The sequence below is a fragment of the Phyllobates terribilis genome, unplaced genomic scaffold, assembly GCF_046119375.1.
Source record: "Phyllobates terribilis strain yellow unplaced genomic scaffold, ASM4611937v1 Scaffold_2__4_contigs__length_985480577, whole genome shotgun sequence".
NCBI classification, from domain to species: Eukaryota; Metazoa; Chordata; class Amphibia; order Anura; family Dendrobatidae; genus Phyllobates; species Phyllobates terribilis.
This window is the reverse complement of record NW_027362762.1, coordinates 736,154,758-736,178,343: the sequence shown is the minus strand read 5'-3', so window position 1 is coordinate 736,178,343 and position 23,586 is coordinate 736,154,758. Positions and strand designations below refer to the sequence as shown.

General features: G+C 42.2%; 1 protein-coding gene across 1 annotated transcript in view; it reads right to left on the bottom strand.

The window, feature by feature from the left end:
* Nucleotides 1–4,395: 4,395 nt before the first annotated feature.
* LOC141227134 (uncharacterized) overlaps nucleotides 4,396–23,586 on the bottom strand; it is a 30,718-nt gene continuing 11,527 nt past the window's right edge. The window contains exon 5 of the mRNA XM_073667204.1: nucleotides 4,396–12,917. Within this exon, the coding sequence (XP_073523305.1) occupies nucleotides 12,046–12,917 (872 nt within the window). The 3' untranslated portion in view covers nucleotides 4,396–12,045. The remainder of the gene's footprint in view (nucleotides 12,918–23,586) is intronic.

Here is a 23,586-nt window from a genome sequence, read left to right as displayed (position 1 = left end):
TCTTTGACCTCACATCAACAGAGCAGCTCTTCTTTTTCCGGGCTGCTCTCTCGACGGAGTGTTGCTGCCAACATCTATCTGATTGACAGTCGGCTCCCTGTAATTAAGCAATAGGGAGCCAGCTGTCAATCAACATGATATTGTCAGTGACGCTTCATCAACAAAATGGAAGAGAAGGAGCTGCTCTGTCATGTGCCGTCACCAGAAGGAAAATTGCCAAAGTAAGTGGTCATTGATCTTTCTGTACCAGAAAAGAGGGCAGAGTCGCAGGGAAGAGTAAACAGAACTCCCTTCTAGTAAATTCTTAGCACCATAGGAAAAAAAAGTCCTGGATAACCCTATTAAGAGAAGTGCTCACAATCTCTATTGGAAAGAGTTTGTAAGCACTACACTCCTTGCCTAGGAGATTGAACACTGTGGATAGCCTCTATGGTTGGTTGGTAACCTAGGTAAAGAGTATTCTAAAATAAAACTACTGTAAAGTGGCGCAGAGTGGTAGTTACGACCAAGCTGCTGTCCAGTTTTGCTCTGGCACTTTACAGACAAGGGGTGTCCCTGTCCCAGTGTGCTGTAGGGTGTGGGGTGCATCATACTCAATTGTAGGCCGCATGGCTTTGCTGTCTCCAGGCCTCCATTCTCAATGACTTTGTAACAGTCAAACATTTACTATACAGTCCAAGTTCATCAGGTGGGTGCAAGTGGGATAGGGTACAGCAATTCACACTTCCTACCTCCTTAGTACAACTCTTCTTCAGCCCAGTCACCTGTTTGTCCTGGACTACCCACAAGCCCCCTGACTCTATTAGCCTCATGGATTCGTTGTCCACTTCGTCAGTGCACCTGGGACCGACCACCTGCCCTCCCATATAATTCCACGTCCACCGTCCTCGAGATGTCAGAAGACCAAGTCTGCTCCTTGGTACTCAACCCAAGCCCTAGGCTCCAGCTCTGTAGGAATGTCCATCAGGGAACTCTGTTTGACCTCCACTGCCTCGAACGGTTGGCCCATGCTGTCCCTAGCAGCCGACCTCACTTCACTGACACTGAACGTCCCCTAACCAGGAAGTGCCCCGCTGGGTTAGCCCTATCCTTAACCATTTCCTACCTTATACGCTAAACCTATATATCTTATGCTATACTCACACTTGTACAGTATGAAAAGTGTTAATGCATAACACCATAATACATTACATTGGACACATGTTACTTTTACATATAAAACCGCACAACAGTATTCACATGGTGCATCTGTTTATCTTCAGAGGTAGGAACAGGGTAAGACAATCCACTTCCCTACATTACAAATCCCTCTTTATTTGAGAGATTTTCAATAAGAGGTAAATACATGTATTAAAATTGAAAAAATCACAACGCTTTTAAAAAAAGAAAGAAAAAAAAACGTTCAAAACCCAAATAAAGTTGGCTTGAAAAAGCAGCAAACGACTGTGCATTCATTCTCTCTTGTGCAATATGTTCCAGTTACAAAATTCCAAATATTGAGGGATAATTGCTGAACCTGTGTATTAAAATTGTAACACAAACCTCATTCCGATTAGTAAACGAAACAAATGAGAAAATCATGTACAGAGTACGAGTCACAGCATAAATTCTTTTTTTATTAGAGGTCACATGCTAAGAAACAAAGTAATAGAAAATTGTGTGAATTGAGATTCTTTGCTTTGAGAACTGGGCGAGGAGGTTCTCCCTTGTGACTGAGTAAAGTAGGTCCATAGTAGACATTACTGTAGTCGGTATTGCTCCACCTACTGGTTATATGCCAGTGCAGCATAAACATTAGATTTAAAAAAAATGTACCTCCAGCTTACTGATAGTTCCTAGCAGCTTAACAACGGTTTGTGTGGCTATATACTGTATCTCCACTCGTTAGGAAGAGCCACTAACATATCAGTGATTATTCCTGTGTATAGAGTAATCAGAAGAGATAGCTGTTGTCCATTTGACCAAAAGTTACCTAAGGTGTACAGGCACCTTTATTCTATATGGTTCTGAATTTTAAAGGGGTTGTAAAGTTTCACCATATTCCCAACTTTGAAAAATAACCAAAACACATACTTCAGCTTTTTATTTTACACTTAAGCTTTGTGCCCACGATGAGCTTTTGGTGCGTTTTTGACACTTCGTACTTCTGCTGTGTCAAAAATGCAGCGTCTTAAAGTTCCTGCATAGTGGATGGGATTTATAGAAATCTCCTGCCCACTGTGCTTCTTTTTAACGCACGCTGCAGTGCTTGTTTCAAATCTGCAACCTGTCAGATTCTCTAGCGGGTACCCTGAGTTTTCTGTGCGGAATTTCCCCATAGATATGCATTAGGTGCGGAAATTCCGCAGGTAAAAAATTAGCATGCGTTTTTTTAACACGTTTTCGCGGCATAAATGCATGTAATCCACATATAAGTATGTCAATAAAGTTTTCTCAAAGTCAAATATCAGAAAGTTTCAAAAACAAAGAAGCTTTGTTTAAAACATGACATACCAACAAAGAGACAAAAAACCGTAGTGTCAAAAATGCGATAAAAACCCTTTAAAACAAGCATACAAAAACGCAATAAAAAAACGCAAGTAACCTAATTTAAATAAGTGCAGAAATTCTGCAACATCAAAAACGACCAAAAGCTCATCGTGGGAACGTGGCCTTAGGCCTCATTCAGACGTCCGTGGGTCACGCATGTGTTGTCTAATTTAGAACACATACCCATTAAGATCCATTGGGCGATCCGTGAAAAATCAAACAAGTCACAGGTCCAAATTACCCATGCAAGTCTGAGTCCTAGAAAATCATTAACAACACATGGATGGCATCAGTGTGCAGTCTGGGTGCTGTCCGTGATGCAAATTGCAATAAATACGAGAAGCTTTGCAATTTTTTCATTGATGAAAATCACTGACCAAACACTGATGAAATGCTAATGCAGACATCTGAATGAGGCCTAAGCCGGGACCTTAGCCATTCACACCATGTTGTCCTCCACAGTGTATACATAAACCTCTGCTACAAGAAAATACATATACGCACACTCACTCAGCTGTGACACACACACATCTTGTTTGCTCCTCTTCTCTGTTCTTTGTGCCAGTGATGACCTGACAATATCAAATAACCAAGGTCCTGACATGATCTCCAGTCTTTTCATAGATTGAATGGTGGAGGAAGGACCTGTTGGCTCTCTGCTCCACTGTTATATTCAGCTGTATCTGTGCCCTGAGAACCACACACCTTGAGGATTCTCCAGTGTTGCCATTGAGAATACATTTTCAAGCAGAAAGAAGAAAGGTGGCACTCGCCATAGGTATGCAGGAACAACAGTCTTTATTGGGCTAAAGACATACAGGAGCAGCGGTTAGAGGAGGAGGAGGAGTGCAGGGGCGCGTGCAGGACTGCGGCCGCTTTGCGCTGGAATGCTCTTCTACGGGTCCGTGTGTGTGGGGGTATGCTGCCCATGTGATATCGAGGTAAGCAGCGTCTCCACACCTGTAGCATTGCTAATACAAATGCAGTTAATGCAGCGTTTAAAAACGTTACAATAAAAGCTATAGACAAATAGAGCTAGCAAACACACATTATGAACATCAATGGTCATTTCTTTAAATTTCTTCTTTGTTTAAATAAATACCGACATGTCTATTTTATAATTTAGTCCAAGGGGACCTAAAACATTGCTGTCAAGAATTAATCTACCTTCTTTCTGTAGTAATAATAGATTATGATTACTTCCACGACGTGGATATTCTATTTAATTAAACCAGGAAAAAATATATTTTTTTAGGGCCTGAATTATGAACTTCTCTCGTGTTTGATTAAAGATGGTGCTCCTTTTCCTGCAATAATACAGCTACAATGTTCACGGAATCTAACAAATACCGGTCTAACTGTCTTGCCTATATAAAAAAAAATTGCAAAGATGGAACAGGCCATATACTACATGAGTTGTTTTACATGTTATAATTGCGTTGACTTTCCAGGTGATAGAGCCTCATTGGATGTGTACAGTGACATGTACGTTCGGAAATTTTTTTTGGCTTTTTTTTAAGCAAAATACATTTCTAACATGTCCAATCCAAACATCAAACATATACATATGTATTCACGTTACGTGGATGACTTGTTTGTTGTATGGACTGGTACGAAAATATATTTAGAAAGAATCAGTAGTATATAAATATATACAGCATATAAAAAAATTATTTAGGATGAGTGGTCCTATGTTGTATAAAAAACCTGTGGTAATAATAATTCAGTATTGTATAGTACTTCAGCACTAAAGGTGGTAACACTCAGCAAAGAGTTCTCATGTTCTCTACGGTAGAGCGGAGTAAGCTCTGTTGAAATCGGTGGGTTTATAAAGCAGGGCCCAGAATGCAACAGTGGAAACAGGTGGAACAACAGTATATTTCTTTTATTTAGCAACTAATATTAATAGTAAAACACATATTATTTGGTAACAATTTCTTTACAATGTTTAACAGTAAAATAAGCAGTAAATGACATTGATTCTGTTATCAGAATACACTAGAATTCAGGGGCTGGTAGTATAAAGTGATATACTGGAGGGAAGGGGAACTAGATTGTCATTAACTATACTGGGTGAGGGGCAGTCTTTTAAATCTTTGGCAATGCTCTGTTCCTATCACAACTTGCTGCCCCTTTCCCCTGTCAGTCTCTATCCACTTTCGTGATACCGCTCTGGCGTCTGCTGGTCTCCGTCTGACTACTGTCTTTCCCTCTATCCGTGCCCGATACCGTATGTCCCTGTCAGAGGTAACGGCCCAATTCGCGCTTCCTTCCTGGTCACCGACTCGACCGTAAATCTCCAATCTGACACCTCTGGAGCTTCTGCGAGGTCCTGTCACTGGCGCACACATCTGAGAACTGTGCTGCTGCAACCTGTTCCCGTCCTGTCAACCAACGTCACCTGGGTGAGTAACCTTGACTGGGGTCGCTCAGATCTTTGGGTCATGAACGTCGACTTCTGGGCTGGGAACCTTGACTGGCGTCGCTCAGGTCTTGACCGTCGACATCTGGGCTGGGAACCTTGACTGGTGTCGCTTGGGTCTTGACCGTTGACGTCTGGGCTGGGAACCTTGACTGGTGTCGCTCAGGTCTTGACAGTCGATGTCTGGGCTGGGAACCTTGACTGGTGTCGCTCGGGTCTTGACCGTCGAAGTCTGGGCTGGGAACCTTGACTGGCGTCGCTCGGGTCTTTAGGGTTTGACCGTCAACGTCTGGGCTGGGAACCTTGACTGGCATCGCTCGGGTCTTCGGGGCTTGACCGTCAATGTCTGGGCTGGGAACCTTGACTGGCGTCGCTCAGGTCTTGACCGTCGACGTCTGGGCTGGGAACCTTGACTGGCGTCGCTCAGGTCTTGACCGTCGACGTCTGGGCTGGGAACCATGACTGGCATCGCTCGGGTCTTGACCGTTGACGTCTGGGCTGGGAACCTTGACTGGCGTCGCTAGGGGCTTGACTGTCGATGTCTGGGCTGGGAACCTTGACTGGCGTCGCTGGGGTCTTCGCTGCTTGACTGTTGATGTCTGGGCGGATACGCGGCACTTTTCTTCCTGACAGGAGCTCTGGACGCTGCTGTTGCTCCTCCTCTCTCCTCGGTGCCAGAATCACCTCAGAACTTGCGCACGAGCTGTTTTTCCCCTCAGCTGGTTTCCCTGACAATGCTGTACCCAGAGCCCTGATCTAACTCCTCTCCTCTGTTACTCATCCACGCTGTTCTGGTTTCTCAGTGTCTTGCCTCCTTACAGGTTCAGCGTACATTATGTGTAATAGGACGTTTGGGGCTTGTTCACATGTTTTTTTTTTTCTGTTTTTTTTAAGTATATCTGTTCGTGCCCAAAAAAAAAACACTGAGCATTTTCCGATATTAAAATGAGATTTCTAAAAGCTCATTCACACAATATAATTTTTTCCTTTTTTTTTCTACTTGTGGTGCAGTTTTGAAAGCATTTTTTTGCTGTATTATTTTCCCCCTCACACTTGCGTAATACTTTTACAAAGTACTTTATATATTATAATGCTATATATGGTAACTATATTTTTTTATAATTTGGATTAGATTTCGGCAAAAAGCTGAAAAAAGTTTAGAGGGACAACGGGTAAACTATAAGTACATCAGTAAGTTCTTGCAATACAATGCTTGGGCTTGAGATAAAGGGTTCACTTCTGGAGGCAGGCGGGGGATGGGGAGAGTGGCAGGAGAGCTGTAAGTGCAGTGTCCACTCCTCTGTACCCGCGACTCTTAGCATATAATCTCAAGTATAGATTCCTCTAAAACGGCAAAACTTATTTCTACAAGAAAGGTAAGGATTTACTCAGCATTAAAGAGCCTTTACATACCTGCCATTAGCATGGGGTATAAAATCCTGATAAGTTCTCTTTAAGTGAAAGGCCGGCAGTAGCTCCCTACATAGCGCTGATGTGCAGGGTAAATCTATGAAAGGAATGCATCGCCCTGGGTCCTTCATTCTCCATATCAGTGGAGGGTCTTCGATGTCAGATGCTTAGTAATATGCCATCACTTACTGTGTTGGGAATTCTCCTTATAACAGTATGTAGTTAGCGCCCTCTAGTGTCAGCGGCAAGTAAATAGTCCGCTATATTTTAAATGTAGAACTTTAAATGCTGTAAGAATAAATTAAGAAATTTTTGCTAAATCTTTCAACCCTGACTCATTGGTTTGTTTAAAGATGGCGAGGAATTTACAAAGTAATGACCCATACATCTTTTACAAAGTCCAGTAATATATATTCTATATAAAATATTTCTATAATTATTTATTATACACATTGGGAAAAACTCGACTGTCTTAAAGGGAGCACAAAAATACAAGTATGCTGTAATGATGAAAAACAATCTGTAAGAGCTACATACAATGGCAACATATATAAAAGAGGTTATAATGTTACATAATCTATTTGCCCTGAGTGCATTAATATTGAAATAAATCGTGTTGCAATTGCTCAAGACAAGTAATAATTTACGTATTAATGTTTAGCATCTGCAAGAAAAATTGGCATAATTCACCTAGATTTCATTAACAAGGTACAGATATAGCAGAACTATAACTCTGGTATGAATATTAAGTTGCTCGTAAGCAGTTTATTATTTTTTTCCTAGTCATTGATTTGCGATGGCTACTGCCATGCATCGCACGCTTCCCACTTGTTGATTGATACCCAATGCAATTGAGCAAGAGTTGGTTAAGCAACATCTTAATGGTTAGACTCGGGCGCAGTGTAAGGATGCATGCGGAAATACAGAAGAGAACTATGGCAAAGCTACAGGGCGTATAGAATAATCGCGACTAATCTATGATTGTCTTTAAACATCTGCTCAGTTACTTAACTGTATGAGATTCCTAGAGGTATTGAGAAGATGTAGGCAAATGTATGGAGACTGCTCACCCCTAAAGTTATAAAAAAAAAATGCTGTAATGCTAGTTTTATCTGATCTTTGTGACACCGCAGCATTTTTGGCATTAGAAATGAAATATGATTTTTCTTTTTTTATTGCATTGTTTAATTTATTCCTCCACTAAATGTATCATTAATAAGTAATATCATTTTAAAGGATGTTTCCTGTTTCAGAAAAGCCCTTTCCCACGGCTGCAGTTTGTTAGTCCTGCGCAGAGTCTCCAACACAGCTCCGAGTGTCTATTGTCTGCAGCATCGGTGTCATGTCACAGCGCTGCAGAAAAGGGGAGCTCAGCGGCTCATGGCAGCTCAGTAATTGACTGCAGTGCTGTCTACATGATATCGGTGCTCCGCCATGAGCAGAAGCAGAAACTCTGCTCAGGACCCGTTGGGGGGGGGGTGGGAGGTGTTAATAAAAGACAGGTGTATATAATAAACAAAAAAAAAGCGTCACCTGGGAAATTGGGATTTTCTGAAACTGGAAAACCCCTCTAAGTGGCGGGCCCAATGCAGAGTACACAGAAAAAGTCTTCAGGTCTAAAACCAACATATTAGGAGATCTGATAGGTTCCCTTTATGAATAAGCATAGATATTTTATAGGTTAAATGTCAAGTCTTGCGGATAGGGAGAAATTGTAGAAATTTGATCATGTTCTTAGAGCTTTGTTGCAGACTAAAGAAGAGCAGAAGTTAGCACATCATAAGCTAATCACCGTGAATATTTCTGCAAAGTGAGTTTTTGAGTTAATTTTGCATGTACAAGATGCTTCCATGCTTGTCTACAGTGCTCCTGACCCTGAACTCCATGCCCTGCAAAAATAGTAAAATGTAGTCAATTCAAGCATGTTTTATAACTGAATGTTTTGACCTTTTTAACCTGTTTGGAACCACCGGCTGCAGGCACAAAATTTAGTTGCCAACCAATCTCTGTTGCAAAATTTCCAACATCTGCTGTAAAATCTACGCTTCAGCTAAGGAAACATAAATACAGATATGTAACTTTTTACAAATATACTTAAAGGTGATGTACAGCAACACAAAAAGCCTTTCTAAATAGTAGTATAGCCAGTCAGTGCATTTTGCTAATTCACTTTAATTACCACTTGTGTCCAAATCAGCCACAGGTCACATGACTAAACTATTTGGATTTTTTGGCACTTATATAGCTATCACGTTTGGATGCCCCATGTTCTGGGTTGTCCTTATCCTCAAATGAGCATGCATCAATTCACTTTCACAATGTGTTCTCAGTTGTAGAGAAGGAAAGTTCAGCCTAAATAGCGTAGAGACTCATTAGACATCTGCGGATGCGCCAAAGGATCCGAATAGTGCAGTCATGTGACCTGTGGCTGAATAAGCCAAATGGGATACTGGGGTAATCCAAACTATATTGTTGAATACATGTGCTGGCTACATTAAAGAAGCACTCCTCCCGTCAAACTTTTTATCCTTTTAATAAATTGTAATCATCATCATATTATATAGCACTGTGTACTTACAATTGCTCATTTTGCCCTTCTACCCAGCTAATTCTCCTCTTTTTCATTAGGTCTATGACATCACGTGATTAAAAACTAACCAGCTACATCTTTCTAAACTTTATGTAGAAGTATAGTCATAGAATCATAGAATGTTAAGAGTTGGAAGGGACATGGAGGGTCATCGTGTCCAACCCCCTACTCAATGCAGGATTCACTAAACCATCTCAGACAGATGTCTGTCCAGCCTCTGTTTGAAGACTTCCATTGAAGGAGAATTCACCACCTCTCGAGGCAGCCTGTTCCACTCATTGATTACTCTCAGTGTCAAAAAGTTTTTTCTAATATCTAATCTGTATCTTCTCCCTTTCAGTATAATTCCATTGCTTCTCGTGTTTGCAAATGAGAATAAGGATGATCCCTCTACACTGTGACATCCCTTCAGATAGTTGTAGACCGCTATTAAGTCTCCTCTCTGCCTTCTTTTTTGCAAGCTAAACTTTCCCAGATCCTTTAACCGTTGCTCGTAAGACATAGTTTGCAGTCCACTCACCTTCCTGGTAGGTGTTCTCTGAACTTGTTCCAGTTTTTTAATGTCTTTTTTAAAATGTGGTGCCCAGAACTGGACACAGTATTCCAGATGAGGCCTGACCAAGGAGGAGTAGAGAGTGATAATTACTTCACGTGTTCTAGACTCTGTGCTTCTCTAAATACATCCCAGAACTGTTTGCCTTTTTTGCTACTGCATCACAGGGTTGACTCATGGGCAGTCTGTGATCTATTAGTATACCCAAGTCTTTTCACACATGCTGTTGCTTGGTTCTATTCCTCCCATTCTATAGATAAAATTTTTTTTTCTTACCCAAATGTAGAATCTTGCATTTCTACCTGTTAAATACCATTATATTAGTTGCGGCCCATTGTTCAAGCTTATCTAGATCCTTCTGAATCCTTTGTCTTCTCTAGTGTAAGCTACCCCTCTTAGCTTTGCATAGTCTGCAAATTTGATTAGTTTACCTTCCGCACCCTTATCTAAATCATTTATAAAAATGTTGAACACTGGGGCCAGGACAGAGCCTTGTAGTACCCCACTTGAAACACTCTTCCAATTGGATGTGCAACCATTTATTACCACTCTTCGAGTACGATCACTGAGCCAGTTATGAATCCACCTAACCGTAGCCTTGGCAATCCCATACTTAGTCATTTTTTCAATAAAGATAATATTGGATACTTTATCAAATGCTTTGCTGAAGTCGAGATATACTAGTTATATGAAAAAGTTTGGGCACCCCTATTAACCTTAATGTTTTATAAAAATTGGTGTTTTTGCAACAGCTATTTCAGTTTGATATATGTAATAACTGTTGGACACAGTAATGTTTCTGCCTTGAAATGAGGTTTATTGTACTAACAGAAAATGTGCAATCTGCATTCAAACAAAATTTGACAGGTGCATAAGTATGGGCACCCTTATCATTTTCTTGTTTTAAATACTCCTACCTACTTTTTACTGATTTACTAAAGCACTTTTTTTGGTTTTGTAACCTCATTGAGCTTTGAACTTCATAGCCAGGTGTATGCAATCATGAGAAACCATTTCACCCTTTTCATCCTGTAAAAATCCTACAGCATCTTTGACTTCTCTTTTGCTCTTGACATACACCCAAAATCCTTTTTTTATTGCTTTTGTTCTCCCTTGCAAGCCTCACTTCATTACTGGCTGTAGCTCTTCTAACGCTTGCCCTGCATTCCCTGCAGATAGCATTACATTCTTCTTTAGATATGCCCCCCTATTTCCATATACATTTATTTTTTCCTTTTTAGTAAATGTTTAAGGTCTTTGTTAATCCATCCGGGTCTCTTTTAAATGCTTCCAATTCTTTCGTCTTTTCGTGATTGGTATTGATCGTGCAGTGAGAATTTCATTTAGCAAAATCTCCCATCCTTCTTCCTTGAGAACATCCAGCCATTGGACCTTTCCTAGCTAATTAAAATCTGCCTTTCTGAAGTCCAACCTTAAAGTCTGAGTCTTTTGCAAGTCTTCCTCCTCTTCTAATCCAAAATTCAAGGATAGCATGATCGCTGCCTCCTATTTTCCCTGTATGAGTCATAAGTCAGTGCAAAAGTCCCCAGCTGGGGGAGGAGAGGAGCAGCAGGGTCAGGAGTTGAAGAGGGGAATGATAAATGCAGGGACAAGAGACTTCCTGTTTCTACACAGAGCAGAGGAAAAATAAGAACTTACTGGGTAGAAAGGCAAATTGAGCAATTGTAAGTGCACAGTGCTATACAATATGATTGCAATATATGAAGAGGATAAAAACTTTGATGGAAGTGCAGCTTTAATGGTTAGAAAGGCTCTTCATAAAGTTGGACAGCACCTTTTTAAGTACTCTCTCTCAAAACAGTATTGCAACATTTTAGGAAAACCCTTGAAATGCTGCAATTCACATTACATCCACTCATATATCATCTTCCTCTTCCGACAGAGTAATGTAAAATCGTTGGGTAAAATTTTTTTTCTTCTAAACTGGGATTTGAAAAAATATACAGTATATAGACCTGAAGTATGCTATGCAGATTCAACTATACACTCAAAGATATACATGAAATATTGGAATAAGAATGTTTAATACAGAGATTAGCAATTGACTGATGACTTTAGGATCCAGGTGACCACTCCATGGGTCAATATAGATATATAAATAAATATTTTTTTTTACTATCTATGTTTAATTGGGAAAGCAATAAGAACTGCTATAGTCAAAAACGTCTCAAAAAGATTATGCCCCAGCAGCAAATTTGTAGGCGATGCAGCTATTAATCTGTCACAATATATCGTATCTTCTAAAAGTCTTCTTTTAGGCTGATGATTGTAAGGTGGGGTGTTAGATTAATTGGGGTCATATGCAGAAGGAATGTAAAGTGTGCATGAAAATGTTAGCTTTTTAGGGTGCCAGTAAGCTGTGGTGCACCATCTCTCATGATTGGCCGCTTAATCATATATTGTAGTTATTTAGACCTCAAGTGTTTATAAAAGTGCAGAAAGTACAACAAGATATTTGGCAATGTGCGAATTACACAGAAATGTCAATGAATACACTAATAAATAAATGAAATTGTTCCCCTAGATCTTCGTATGAATCCTCCGGTGCCTAATAAGGTGAGAACTTCGGAAAAAGCATTTTCCACATTCTGTACAAGAGTAGGGCCTCTCTCCAGTGTGGACTTTTTGGTGTCGGACGAGATCGGAGCTGTGGCGGAAGCTCTTTCCGCATTCATTGCAGACATAGGGCCGCTCTCCGGTGTGCACTCTCCTATGTATGATCAGATTGGAGCTGTTGATAAAGCTTTTCCCGCACTCTTTGCACACGTACGGCCGTTCTCCCGTGTGGATTCTCTGGTGCATGACTAGATATGCACTACTGATAAAGCTTTTTCCGCACTCCTTACAGACATGGGGTCTTTCACCTGTGTGTGTTCTGTGATGGATGATGAGGCTGGCATTTTGGGTAAAACTCTTGCCACATACTGTGCAGATATATGATTTGACCGGCTTTGTTTTAGGTTCTGGGATTGCTTTAGGTTGTAGAGAGTCATAAGCAGCATCAACATTCGTACCTCTACCACTCATGAAATGTTTCCTCCGTGTACGAGGTTTCTGTGCTTTCATGGTGGACGGTTTATGAAATGGTGCCCCCTTTTCTGTGCAGTGTTCATCTCTTAGTTGATCATTTAGGGAATTTGCACTGTCATATTTTAGGGTTGACATACGAGGTTTCTTCAAAATGCTTATGGAATTGGGTGGGCTTTCTACTTCAACAGCTTCTGGGGTCGACTTAATAAATGACCCACTGTGTACACCTCTAATATGAAGCGCATGTCTTTCTCTGAGGTTATAATCTTGCTGTCCACTTCCATTATCTTCTAATATAGTATTATCTGAAGAGCTGACCGCAGTCCAGCTGGCTTCCACAATTTTGTCACTTATACATCTACCTATAAAAAAAACAAAAACACAAAGTGATTTTCCATTTTAAAAATGGTTCCATATGTAAGATGTGGCACCATGTCATACACCTTCTCAATATCGGATCTAGTTGTAGATATTCCATCATGAACAGGCATTTTTTTTAGCTTTAATGCTCTACAACAGGGATGTCAATCTCAAACACAGAGGGCCAAAATGAAAAACTTTGACAAAGTCGCGGGCCAACCAATATACAGTATAATGGGCCCCACACAGTCCTCCAAACAGTATAATGGCCCCACATAGCTTTCCATACAGTATAATGTGCCCCACATAGTCCTCCATACAGAATAATGGCCCCACATAGGTTTGGTGGTTCTGGTGTCGCAGGCCATATTTGGGCCGCGGGCCAGAGTTTGACATGTATGCTCTACAGCAGGGTTCCCCAACTCCAGTCCTCAAGGCCCACCAACAGGTTATTTTTTCAGGATTTCCCTACTATTGAACAGGTGATAATTGCATCACCTGCACAGGCAATAATTCCATCACCTGTGCAATACTAAGGAAATCCTGAAAACATGACCTGTTGGTGGGCCTTGAGGACTGGAGTTGGGAAACCCTGATCTAGAGCATATGTAGACAAGCATATAAATAGGTCATGTGTAAGGATGGGCAGACCGACGGAGGTTCGGGTTCTGGTACCTGACCCAAACTTTATCTATAAGTTCTGTTTGGGTACCCGAACTTCAACCAGATCCCAAACCCCATTGAAAATAAAGCATGCCTGAACTCTGAAATAAAAGAAAAATCTCTCTGTCCGATACGAACGCCGAACATTTCAGGTTGGGTTCACCCATTTCTAGTAGTGTGCGGTCTGATTTTTGACCTCATGTTGTTCAGGGCTGTTCTGTTTATCACTCTCAGTCCTACTGTCCTTGAGTGAAAAAACAAACATCGTAGCATGCACTACTTTTCTGCGTTTTTTTTTTATTTTAATAGATGCATTTCGATTATAAACCTTGGAAACTGTATCTGATCATTTACTTTTTAATGTAGATCGTAATCTTTTTATTTATATAGCGCCAACATATTCCACAGCGCTTTACAATTCAGACAATTTACAGACATTATAGGCACTGTCCCCATTGGGGCTCAAAATCTATATTCCCTATCAGTATGTCTTTGGCGTGTGTAGCTGTATGAAAACTGGCAAGTGGACATAAACGGAAACAGATGGCACACAGATAAAAATCTGATAAATTTTCTGTATTAACCCCTTCGCAACCCTGGGATTTTCCGTTTTTGCATTTTCGTTTTTTGCTCCCCTTGTTCCCAGAGTCATAGCGTTTTTATTTTTTGGTCAATATGGTCTTGTGAGGGCTTATTTTTTGCGGGACGAGTTGTACTTTTCAACGCCATTATTAGTTTTACCATATCGTGTACGGAAAAACGGGAAAAAAATTCCAAGTGCGGTGAAATTGCAAAAAAAGTGCAATACCACAGATGTTTTTTTTTTTATTTTTTTTTACCACGTTCACTGAATGCTAAAACTGACCTGCGATTATTATTCTTCAGGTCATTACGAGTTCTTAGATACCCAACATGTATAGATTATTTTTTATTTAAGTGGTGAAATAAAATTCCAAAGTTTGGTTAAAAAAAAAAAAAATGGCGCCATATTTCAAGACCCGTTGCGTCTCCATTTTTCGGGATCTGGGGCCGGGTGAGGGCTTATTTTTTGCGCACCGAGCTGAAGTTTTTATTGATACCATTTTGAGGTAGATCCGATGTTTTAATCGCTCGTTATTGCATTTTATTGCAATGTTGCGGCGACCAAAAAACGTAATTCTGGCGTTTAGAATTTTTTTCTCGTTACACCGTTTACCGATCGGATTCTTTTTTTATATTGATAGATCGGCGATTCTGAACGCGACGATACCAAATATGTGTATGTGTTTTTTTTTTATTTTGAATGGGGCGAAAGGGGGGTGATTTAAACTTTTATATTCTTTTAATTTTTTTAATAGTTTTAAAAACATTTTTTTTCACTTTTTGCTTGCTTCTATAGTCTCCATAGGAGTCTAGAAGCAGCACTTGTCTGAACGCCTCTGCTACATACAGATGATCAGCAGATCACCTGTATGTAGCAGAAATGTTCCTGTGCTATGAGCGCCGACCACTAGGTGGCGCTCATAGCGACCAGATCATGACAACCACTGGAGTCTGCTGCAGACTGAGGGTTGTCATGCCCACCCATCGGTAACCCGCGACCAGGTGACGGGGTCACCGATGGGCGGGGTAAGTGACGCGCTTCCGGCGCGGCGCTGTTAAATGCCGCTTTCAGATTGACAGCGGCATTTAACATGTTAATAGGCGCGGGTGGATCGCGATTCCACCCGCGGCTGTTGCGGGCACATGTCAGCTGTAATAATCAGCTGACATGTGCCCGGTTCAGTGCGGGCTCAGCGCCGGAGCCCTCACTGGACCGGGGGAATACAGCCTGTGCGTACTAATACGGCACAGGCTGTAAAGTGGTTAGACTTGGACGACTTTTCATATGCTCGCCTGCAGCCGTCCTTGGACATAGATTTTTAACTTTTCCGTTAACGTATATTCATAAGATGGCTTGTTTGTGTAGGAGTGTTAAAAAAGAAAACAAAACCCCTCAATTCCACCATTTGTGTTTCATCTTTATGACGTTCATAGTACGGCAACATAATTCTCCAGTTCAGTGCAAATACAGAGATGTCAAACATGTATAGAATTTTTTTTTTTTTTTTTTCCATTTATTTTTAACCACTAAAATCCAACCCACATAATAGTGTCATTCAGTACACAAATACCCAAATAAATCCTATATTCAGCAACATGCAATGACCAAACAAAAAAGGGGTAAGATTAAACTACTGGGTGGACTAAGGGCGGTCAAGGTATAAATGTCAGAGTGCTCCTGTAGTACAATCTTTGTGGGATCCTCTAGGACAGGGTTCCCCAACTCCAGTCCTCAAGGCCCACCAACAGGTCATGTTTTCAGGATTTCCTTAGTATTGCACAGGTGATAATTCCATCATCAGCACAGGCAATAGTTACATCACCTGTGCAATACTAAGGAAATCCTGAAAACATGACCTGTTGGTGGGCCTTGAGGACTGGAGTTGGGGAACCCTGCTCTAGGAAACTGGATCCCAGGAAAATTTCCACAATGCCTCCTAATCATGTCTATTAAATTATATCAGCAGGTGATATTCTGGCTGTGGACAGTTGATCAACAATCTGTAACATTTTTGTTTTTTCGCTTTTGGTATATTTATTTTCATTGTTCCATTTTAGGACAAGAGGGTATTGGGTGGGTTGTTGTTAAACTGTTATAATGAATTTCATGATTTTAAATAAATAAAACTGTAACCATCAATTCAAGAGAGCTTTTAGTGCTTTTTTAACTCCGCATAAATTGACCTGCATTGCTTCCAATCCGCCACATGCCAATTTCTCTTGCCCGTACACTAAATTTTATGTGCAGATTTTTCCTCATAGACTTGAGTCAGATGTAGAATATCGGCAGGTTAGAGTGTTTCTGTGGCAGAAACTCATCAAAAACACATGGAATCCATACCCAAGTATGTCAAACTTTTGTCAAAGCCAGGAAGCATCAAAAACAAAGCAGAAGAATTAGCTGGGTAGAAGGTGTGATAACACAGCTTTTCTTCTTAATTATGAAAGACATACTTTCTGATGGCAAGATCATTATACCTTTATTTTTTTGTTGACTGTTTAACCTGTGTTCTTCTTTGGTTGATTAACACATACTATTGTTTGAATAATCCTGAATGTTGACACTTGAGTTAAGATGTACTGCAACTTATTGTCTGCAAATCTTGCAAGATAGGGTCAGCAATACTGTTTGATAATATGCTGATTACGTATTATACCAGCTAAAGGGAGTTGTTGATTTGCTGAGCAGTGGAGGACAAACTATGCATATTGATTAAATGCTCAAACAATGAGTAATGAGCCCCTTCCACCTTCATCCCTGACCCTTGACCTGTGAATGATGGCTGCAAGGACAATTGTGATGTATAAAAAGGGGGCTCTCTGTCTCTATGCAGGTCATTCTACAGCATGTCAGCTTAGGGGACTTTGGCCCCAGCTGGAGGAATACAGATCGGCTCCATTGACCACTGTTGAACCCTCAGAGACGTCTTGAAGAATCAAGGTTGGGACAATCGGGTGACGTGGCCCCAGACTTCACTGCTCTTGGCAAGTTTCCTAAGCTTGCCGCTACCTCCTCTCTGTGGGGGCCTGCCAGAAGCAGGGGGCCACTGGTTGATGTAGTTGGCCCTGGAAGTCCCAAAGTCACAGCTGTTCTATCCCAGGCGGGCGGAGCGGAAGGGTGAGACTGTGTAATGTTATACCATCTTGGGTATTTGCTGGGACTGTTCTATGTATTTGTCTGCTTTGTGGTTAAATAAAGTATTGCCATGCTGTTTTACCCACACCCTGCGTTGTCAGAGTAGCGTTTCGCCCACAGAAGACCCCGGGTCTTCACATATTGGTGGCAGTGGTGGGATACTACTGAGCCAGCAGAGCTGGGGAAGCTGCAGGGGACTGATGTTCGCACACACCGTCCAAAGAGCTCCACAACCAGGGAGGCATATAGACAGACCCAGAAGATCATAGGTGAGGCATACACAGCAGGTTTAAGATGCTACCATGTCCAACCCCACCAGTCCGGCTTTGGGAGGAGGACCGGAGAAGATATACAGCAGTAACAAGAAACAGCAACTACAGAAACTGTGTCAGCTTCAACAGATTGAATACCAGGCCACCGACACTCATCGGATTTAATTCAGGAACCACAGGATGCAGAGGACGGCATGTGTGGACGCAATGGATACCAGTCTATGTTTGGCAATTACGGGTGGAGTTTATTTGCAAGGAAGAAATGGAATATGCTCTGAGGAAACTGGATGATACAAAGTTTTGTTCTCATGAAGGTGAGACCTCTTACATTCGTGTCTGTGCTTAAAGACATGCAGAGGGACTGTCTCCAATAAGTGGAGAAGGATGATTGGGATCCTATCACGTCTGACTAATTAAGATTGGGGGAGCAATGTGATGATGCAGCTTAAAATCTTTATCAGCCAGACGTTTAGATTTGTTAATCCAAGAGAAATACACTATTGTGTTTCTGTTGACTTATAATCGTATGTGTATTTCTGTGGCTGGTCAAGAATGTCATACTATTTATATAACACTGAATGTTGACTTATCTTCATTTGGAAACAATGATGTTGATTTGAAGAGCCAACTGTATACCAACTATGTAAATTGCTCAAACAATGAGATCGGAGTGCTGCCCTTTCCCCCAACCTGTGACTGATGACCTTACACAGATCTACAGGGTGGGCCATTTATATGGATACACCTAAATTAAATGGGAATGGTTGGTGATATCAACTTCCTGCTTGTGGCACATTAGTATATGGGAGGGGGAAAACTTTTCCAGATGGGTGGTGACCATGGCAGCCATTTTGAAGTCGGCCATTTTGGATCCAACTTTATTTTTTTCAATGGGAAGAGGGTCATGTGACACATCAAACTTATTGAGAATTTCATAAGAAAAACAATGGTATGCTTTGTTTTAACGTAACTTATAAATGGCCCACCCTGTATAATATAACCTAAGATGCGTCCCTCTGTTCGAAGCCTCTATAGACTGTGCACGCGCAACTCGCCTGCGCAGTCTGTCTCCAGACAGAAGACCGCATCCAGCCGCTACAGGTAAGAGGAGTGTTTGGCGCCGGAGATAGCGGTATGCGTAGTCACTGAACACATACCGCGGTCACCGGCGCCATAAAGGACATACTTACCTGACCCAGAGGAGTGTTGCGGCGCATCTGTTCTGGCTGGAGGTGGACTGTGGCGTCGGAATCGGCACATGCGCATAGCGCACTATCCGGCGCCATTTTACTGAAGACATATTTGCAATGCGGTATGGGCACGCGCGTACTCCGGTGCCACACTCCTCCCCCGGCCTCCGGCAGAATGGGATGCAGCGCTGGAGCACAGGGAAGAAAGGTGAGTAGAAGTTTGTTTTTTTTTGTTTATGTGGGGTACCATGCTTACCAGGATATGGATGAGGGGCCATACATACCAGGATATGGATTAGGGGCCATACATACCAGGATAGGGATGAGGGGGTACCGTGCATACCAGGATAGGGATGAAGGGTGCCATACATACCAGGATTGGGGGATGAGGGGTACCATACATACCAGAATTGGGGGATGAGGGGTGCCATGCATACCAGAATTGGGGGATGAGGGGTGCCATGCATACCAGAATTGGGGGATGAGGGGTGCCATGCATACTAGAATTGGGGGATGAGGGGTGCCATGCATACCAGAATAAGGATGATGGGTGCCTTGCATACTGGGATGGGGGGGTGCCATGCATACCGGGATGGGGGATATTAACAGAATTGAGGGACATCTATAATATAACCTGGGATGTGTCCTTCTATCCGAAGCCTCTATAGGCTGCACATGTGCGACGCGCCTGCGCAGTCTGGCTCCAGAGCATCAAGGAGCATCAGAAAGACTTTACAAGGAGAATGAGAGACATCCGTCAGGACAGTAGACGGATTGCATGGCGGCTCCATCCAAAGAGACACAGATTTGGATTCTACATGATTCCGGTCTAAGGGTATCGGCCCTGACTGGAAAGATTCGGATCTGCTCCATTAACCATCAGAGAGCCCATGGATACATTTGGGGAGAGCACATTGTGACGATGAAGTCACCTGGCCCCATGGATATGTTTAGGGTTGCCAGGAGGGACCCACCAGTCGTCTGGAACTCATGGAGGCATTCGGAGAAGCCAGATTGGGACCCGCCGGTCATCTGGCCCCATGGAAACTCTCGGAGAGGCCAAGGTGGGACTCTTGGGTCTCCTGGCCTTGTACCTCGATGGACTGCTAGCTGTTAGAACCTTGCTGTTAGGTTTTTTTTCCTTTGCTGGTCACATGACCTTGTTGGCCTATTTAGTCCTGCTCCGCCCTTCTGGCTTTGCTGGACTTCATTGTATATCTACTTTCTAGCTAGCCTGTGCTCTGTATCTAACTCTGTTAGTTTGCTTGGTCTACGGACCTCTATGTTCTATCTATTTTGTTTGTTCGTCTGTCTGCTACTATTTCTGTTAGGAGGTGTCCCATATTCCTCCCAGTCCTTAGTACTTGTAGGGATTCCTTCCCCACATCTATAGGTCTCCGTACAGACTAGATTAGGACTTTAGCAGGTCTGATCGCAGGATCAGGTTCCCTGTTACATCGTAGGGATTCAGCTGAGTCCTATAGTAGGGACAGATCTCCTCTCTTTCCTTAGCTTTGGTAGCAGAACATAACAGTAAGTCCAGCCAGCAAATTCTCTAAGGAAAGATTTTTCTGTTCCATCATGGTGTCGGTTCAGGATTTGGCTCATCGCCTGCAGGGACTCTCTCTGGAGGTGGCCGAGCTCCGTCAGCACGTGAGTAACTGTCCTGGAGCACATTTCTTGGAGCCTAAGGTATGTTTGCCGGATTTATTTTTTGGTGAACACCGAGAATTTTTTTCATTTAAAAATGCTTGCTTATTGTATTTTCGTTTGAGACCTAAGTCCTCTGGGGATGAATCCCAGCGCGTAGGGTTCATAATGTCACTTTTGCGCAAAGAGCCTCAGGAGTGGGCCTTTTCTTTGCAACCTAGTGATTCATGCTTCAGATCAGTGGATAGTTTTTTTTCTGCTTTGGGACTATTATATGATGATCCTGACCGTGTCGCATCAGCTGAGACTGAGTTGAGACGTTTAAAACAAGGATCGGGTAATGTGGAAAAATATTGTACACATTTTCGTCGTTGGTCCACTCAAACAGGGTGGAACGATTCTGCTCTGAAAAGTCTATTTCTTGCTGGGCTCAGTGAAAGGGTTAAAGACCTGCTAATTGCTTATCCTACACCTGAGGATTTGCAACAGGCTATGCAATTAGCTATACGGGTGGATAGAAGACTGCGTGCTAGGGTTAATGAGAGCAAATCCTCTGCTATGTCAGTTTCTGGTTATGATAATGTGTGTATTAACAGTGGTGAACCGATGGAGATTGGATCGGTGGCACCTCGCTCTCAAGAAAAAGACCGTCGTTTTTCGGAAGGCTTGTGTTTCTATTGCGGAAAATCTGGTCATTTGATTAAAGGCTGTGAGCTTCGTATGAAGAAAGAAAAAAAAATGGTCAGTCACGCCCGTATTGCCTGTTTAAATTCCAAGGGTGTATTTTTAGCTGCTTCCACGACTGCTCAGAAAAAATTGATGGAATTTCGGGTGTTTGTTGATTGCGGGTCTACACTGAATGTAATTGATGGGGGATTCGTGGAAAAACTCAATTTAAAACCTGAACCTTTATCATCCCCCATTGCTGTGGTTTCTGTGGATGGCTCCCCTTTGAAGAATATTACTCTCAAGGTCAGTGAATTTCCTCTCACTATTAATGGTGTTCACCATGAGAAATTGGATTTGGTAGTGTTGAATAACTTGCCTTCTCCAGTAATATTGGGTTTGCCCTGGTTAAAATTTCACAATCCTGTACTGGATTGGTCTACCAGTGAAATTAAATCCTGGAGCCATAAATGTTATGACAAGTGTTGTAACGGGCGTATTGCAGCTTTGGATAGGGGAGAATTGCCTGTTCCTATTCAGGATTTTTGGAGAGTTTTTTCTGAGAAAGAATCGCAGGTTTTGCCTCCCCATAGAGACTATGATTGTTCTATTGAATTTGTCCCTGGAGCGACTCTTCCTAAGAGTCGTTTATTTAACCTTACTATTCCTGAGAGGAAGGCTTTGGAGGAATACATACAGACAAGCTTGGCCGCCGGTCACATTAGGCCCTCTAAGTCTCCTGTGGCGGTTGGATTTTTTTTTGTAAAAAAAAAGGACGGCGGTTTACGTCCTTGTCTGGATTTTCGTGAGATTAACAAAATTACGGTACGCAATCCTTACCCACTGCCATTGATTCCTGATCTGTTTAACCAGTTATTGGGGGCCAAGTGGTTCTCTAAAATTGACCTTAAGGGGGCATACAATCTGTGGGTCATTTTGAGAATCTGGTTATGCCTTTTGGTCTTACTAATGCTCCTGCATTTTTTCAGAATCTGATTAATGACATCCTTAGACCTTTGATTGGTAAAAATGTGGTTGTGTATTTGGATGACATTTTGATTTATTCGCCAGATCTGGAGTCTCATTGGCGGAGCGTGCGTGAGGTATTACAGTTATTAATGGACAATTCGCTTTTTGCTAAGCTGGAGAAATGTGAGTTCGCTGTACAGAGAATTAGTTTTTTGGGCTACATTATCTCCAGCAAAGGTTTTGAGATGGATCCGGTTAAGGTTCAGGCTGTGCAGGAATGGCCTAGGCCTATTGGTTTGAAATCGATACAGAGGTTTTTGGGTTTCGCCAATTACTATAGAAAGTTCATAAAAAATTTTTCTAGTATTGTCAAACCTCTGACTGATCTCACCAGGAAAGGTGCTGATGCGGTTCAGTGGTCTTCTGAGGCCATTGAAGCTTTTGTGTATCTCAAGGAGAGGTTCACCTCTGCTCCCATCCTTATGCAGCCTGATGTTACTAGGCCGTTTTTGGTTGAGGTTGATGCTTCCTCTGTGGGGGTTGGCGCAGTATTGTCTCAGGATAACGGGGATGGATTACATCCCTGTGCCTTTTTTTCAAAAAAATTTTCGGAGACTGAATTGAATTACGATATTGGTAATCGGGAATTATTGGCTATTAAACTCGCATTTGAACACTGGCGCCACTTCTTGGAAGGTGCGGAATTTCCCGTTCAGGTTCTTACGGATCATAAAAATCTGATATATCTTGATGCTGCCAAGCGCCTGAATGCCCGTCAGGCTAGGTGGGCACTGTTTTTCTCGCGGTTTAATTTCTCCGTTACTTACATCCCTGGTTCTAAGAATGTTAAGGCGGATGCCTTGTCTCGCAGTTTTTCTCCCATAGTCGGTGCTGAGAAAGAGGAAAACATTTTACAAGAAGGTGTTGTGATAGCTGCTTTAGACTCCGTTTTGGAAGATGAGATTCTTAAAGCTCAGGAGAATGCCCCATCTAACACTCCTCATGGGAGGTTGTTTGTGCCTGGGACCTTTAGGAGAGATTTGTTTGTTGAGTGTCACGAATCTCGGTTGGCAGGTCATCCCGGAATCTCTGAGACCAAGAGACTGGTGGGTCGCAGTTTTTGGTGGCCTGGATGGCAGAAGGAAGTCATTAAGTGGGTGCGCCAATGTACTATATGTGCTAGATCTAAGTCCTCACATACTCCTGCTGCGGGGTTGCTTTGTCCTTTGGAGGTCCCCAGTGCTCCTTGGACACATTTGGCTATGGACTTTATAACTGACCTTCCCCCCTCTGAGGGTTTTACTGTCATCTGGGTGGTCGTGGACCGTTTTAGCAAGATGTGTCACTTGGTTCCCTTCGTCAAACTGCCCTGCGCTAAAACTCTCGCTAAGGCCTTTGTCAAGGAAATTGTCAGACTTCATGGCGTTCCTACTGACATTGTTTCTGATAGGGGTCCTCAGTTCGTGGCTCGTTTTTGGCGTGCCTTTTGTGACAGGTTGGGAATTCATTTGTCGTTTTCGTCCGGATATCATCCTGAATCTAA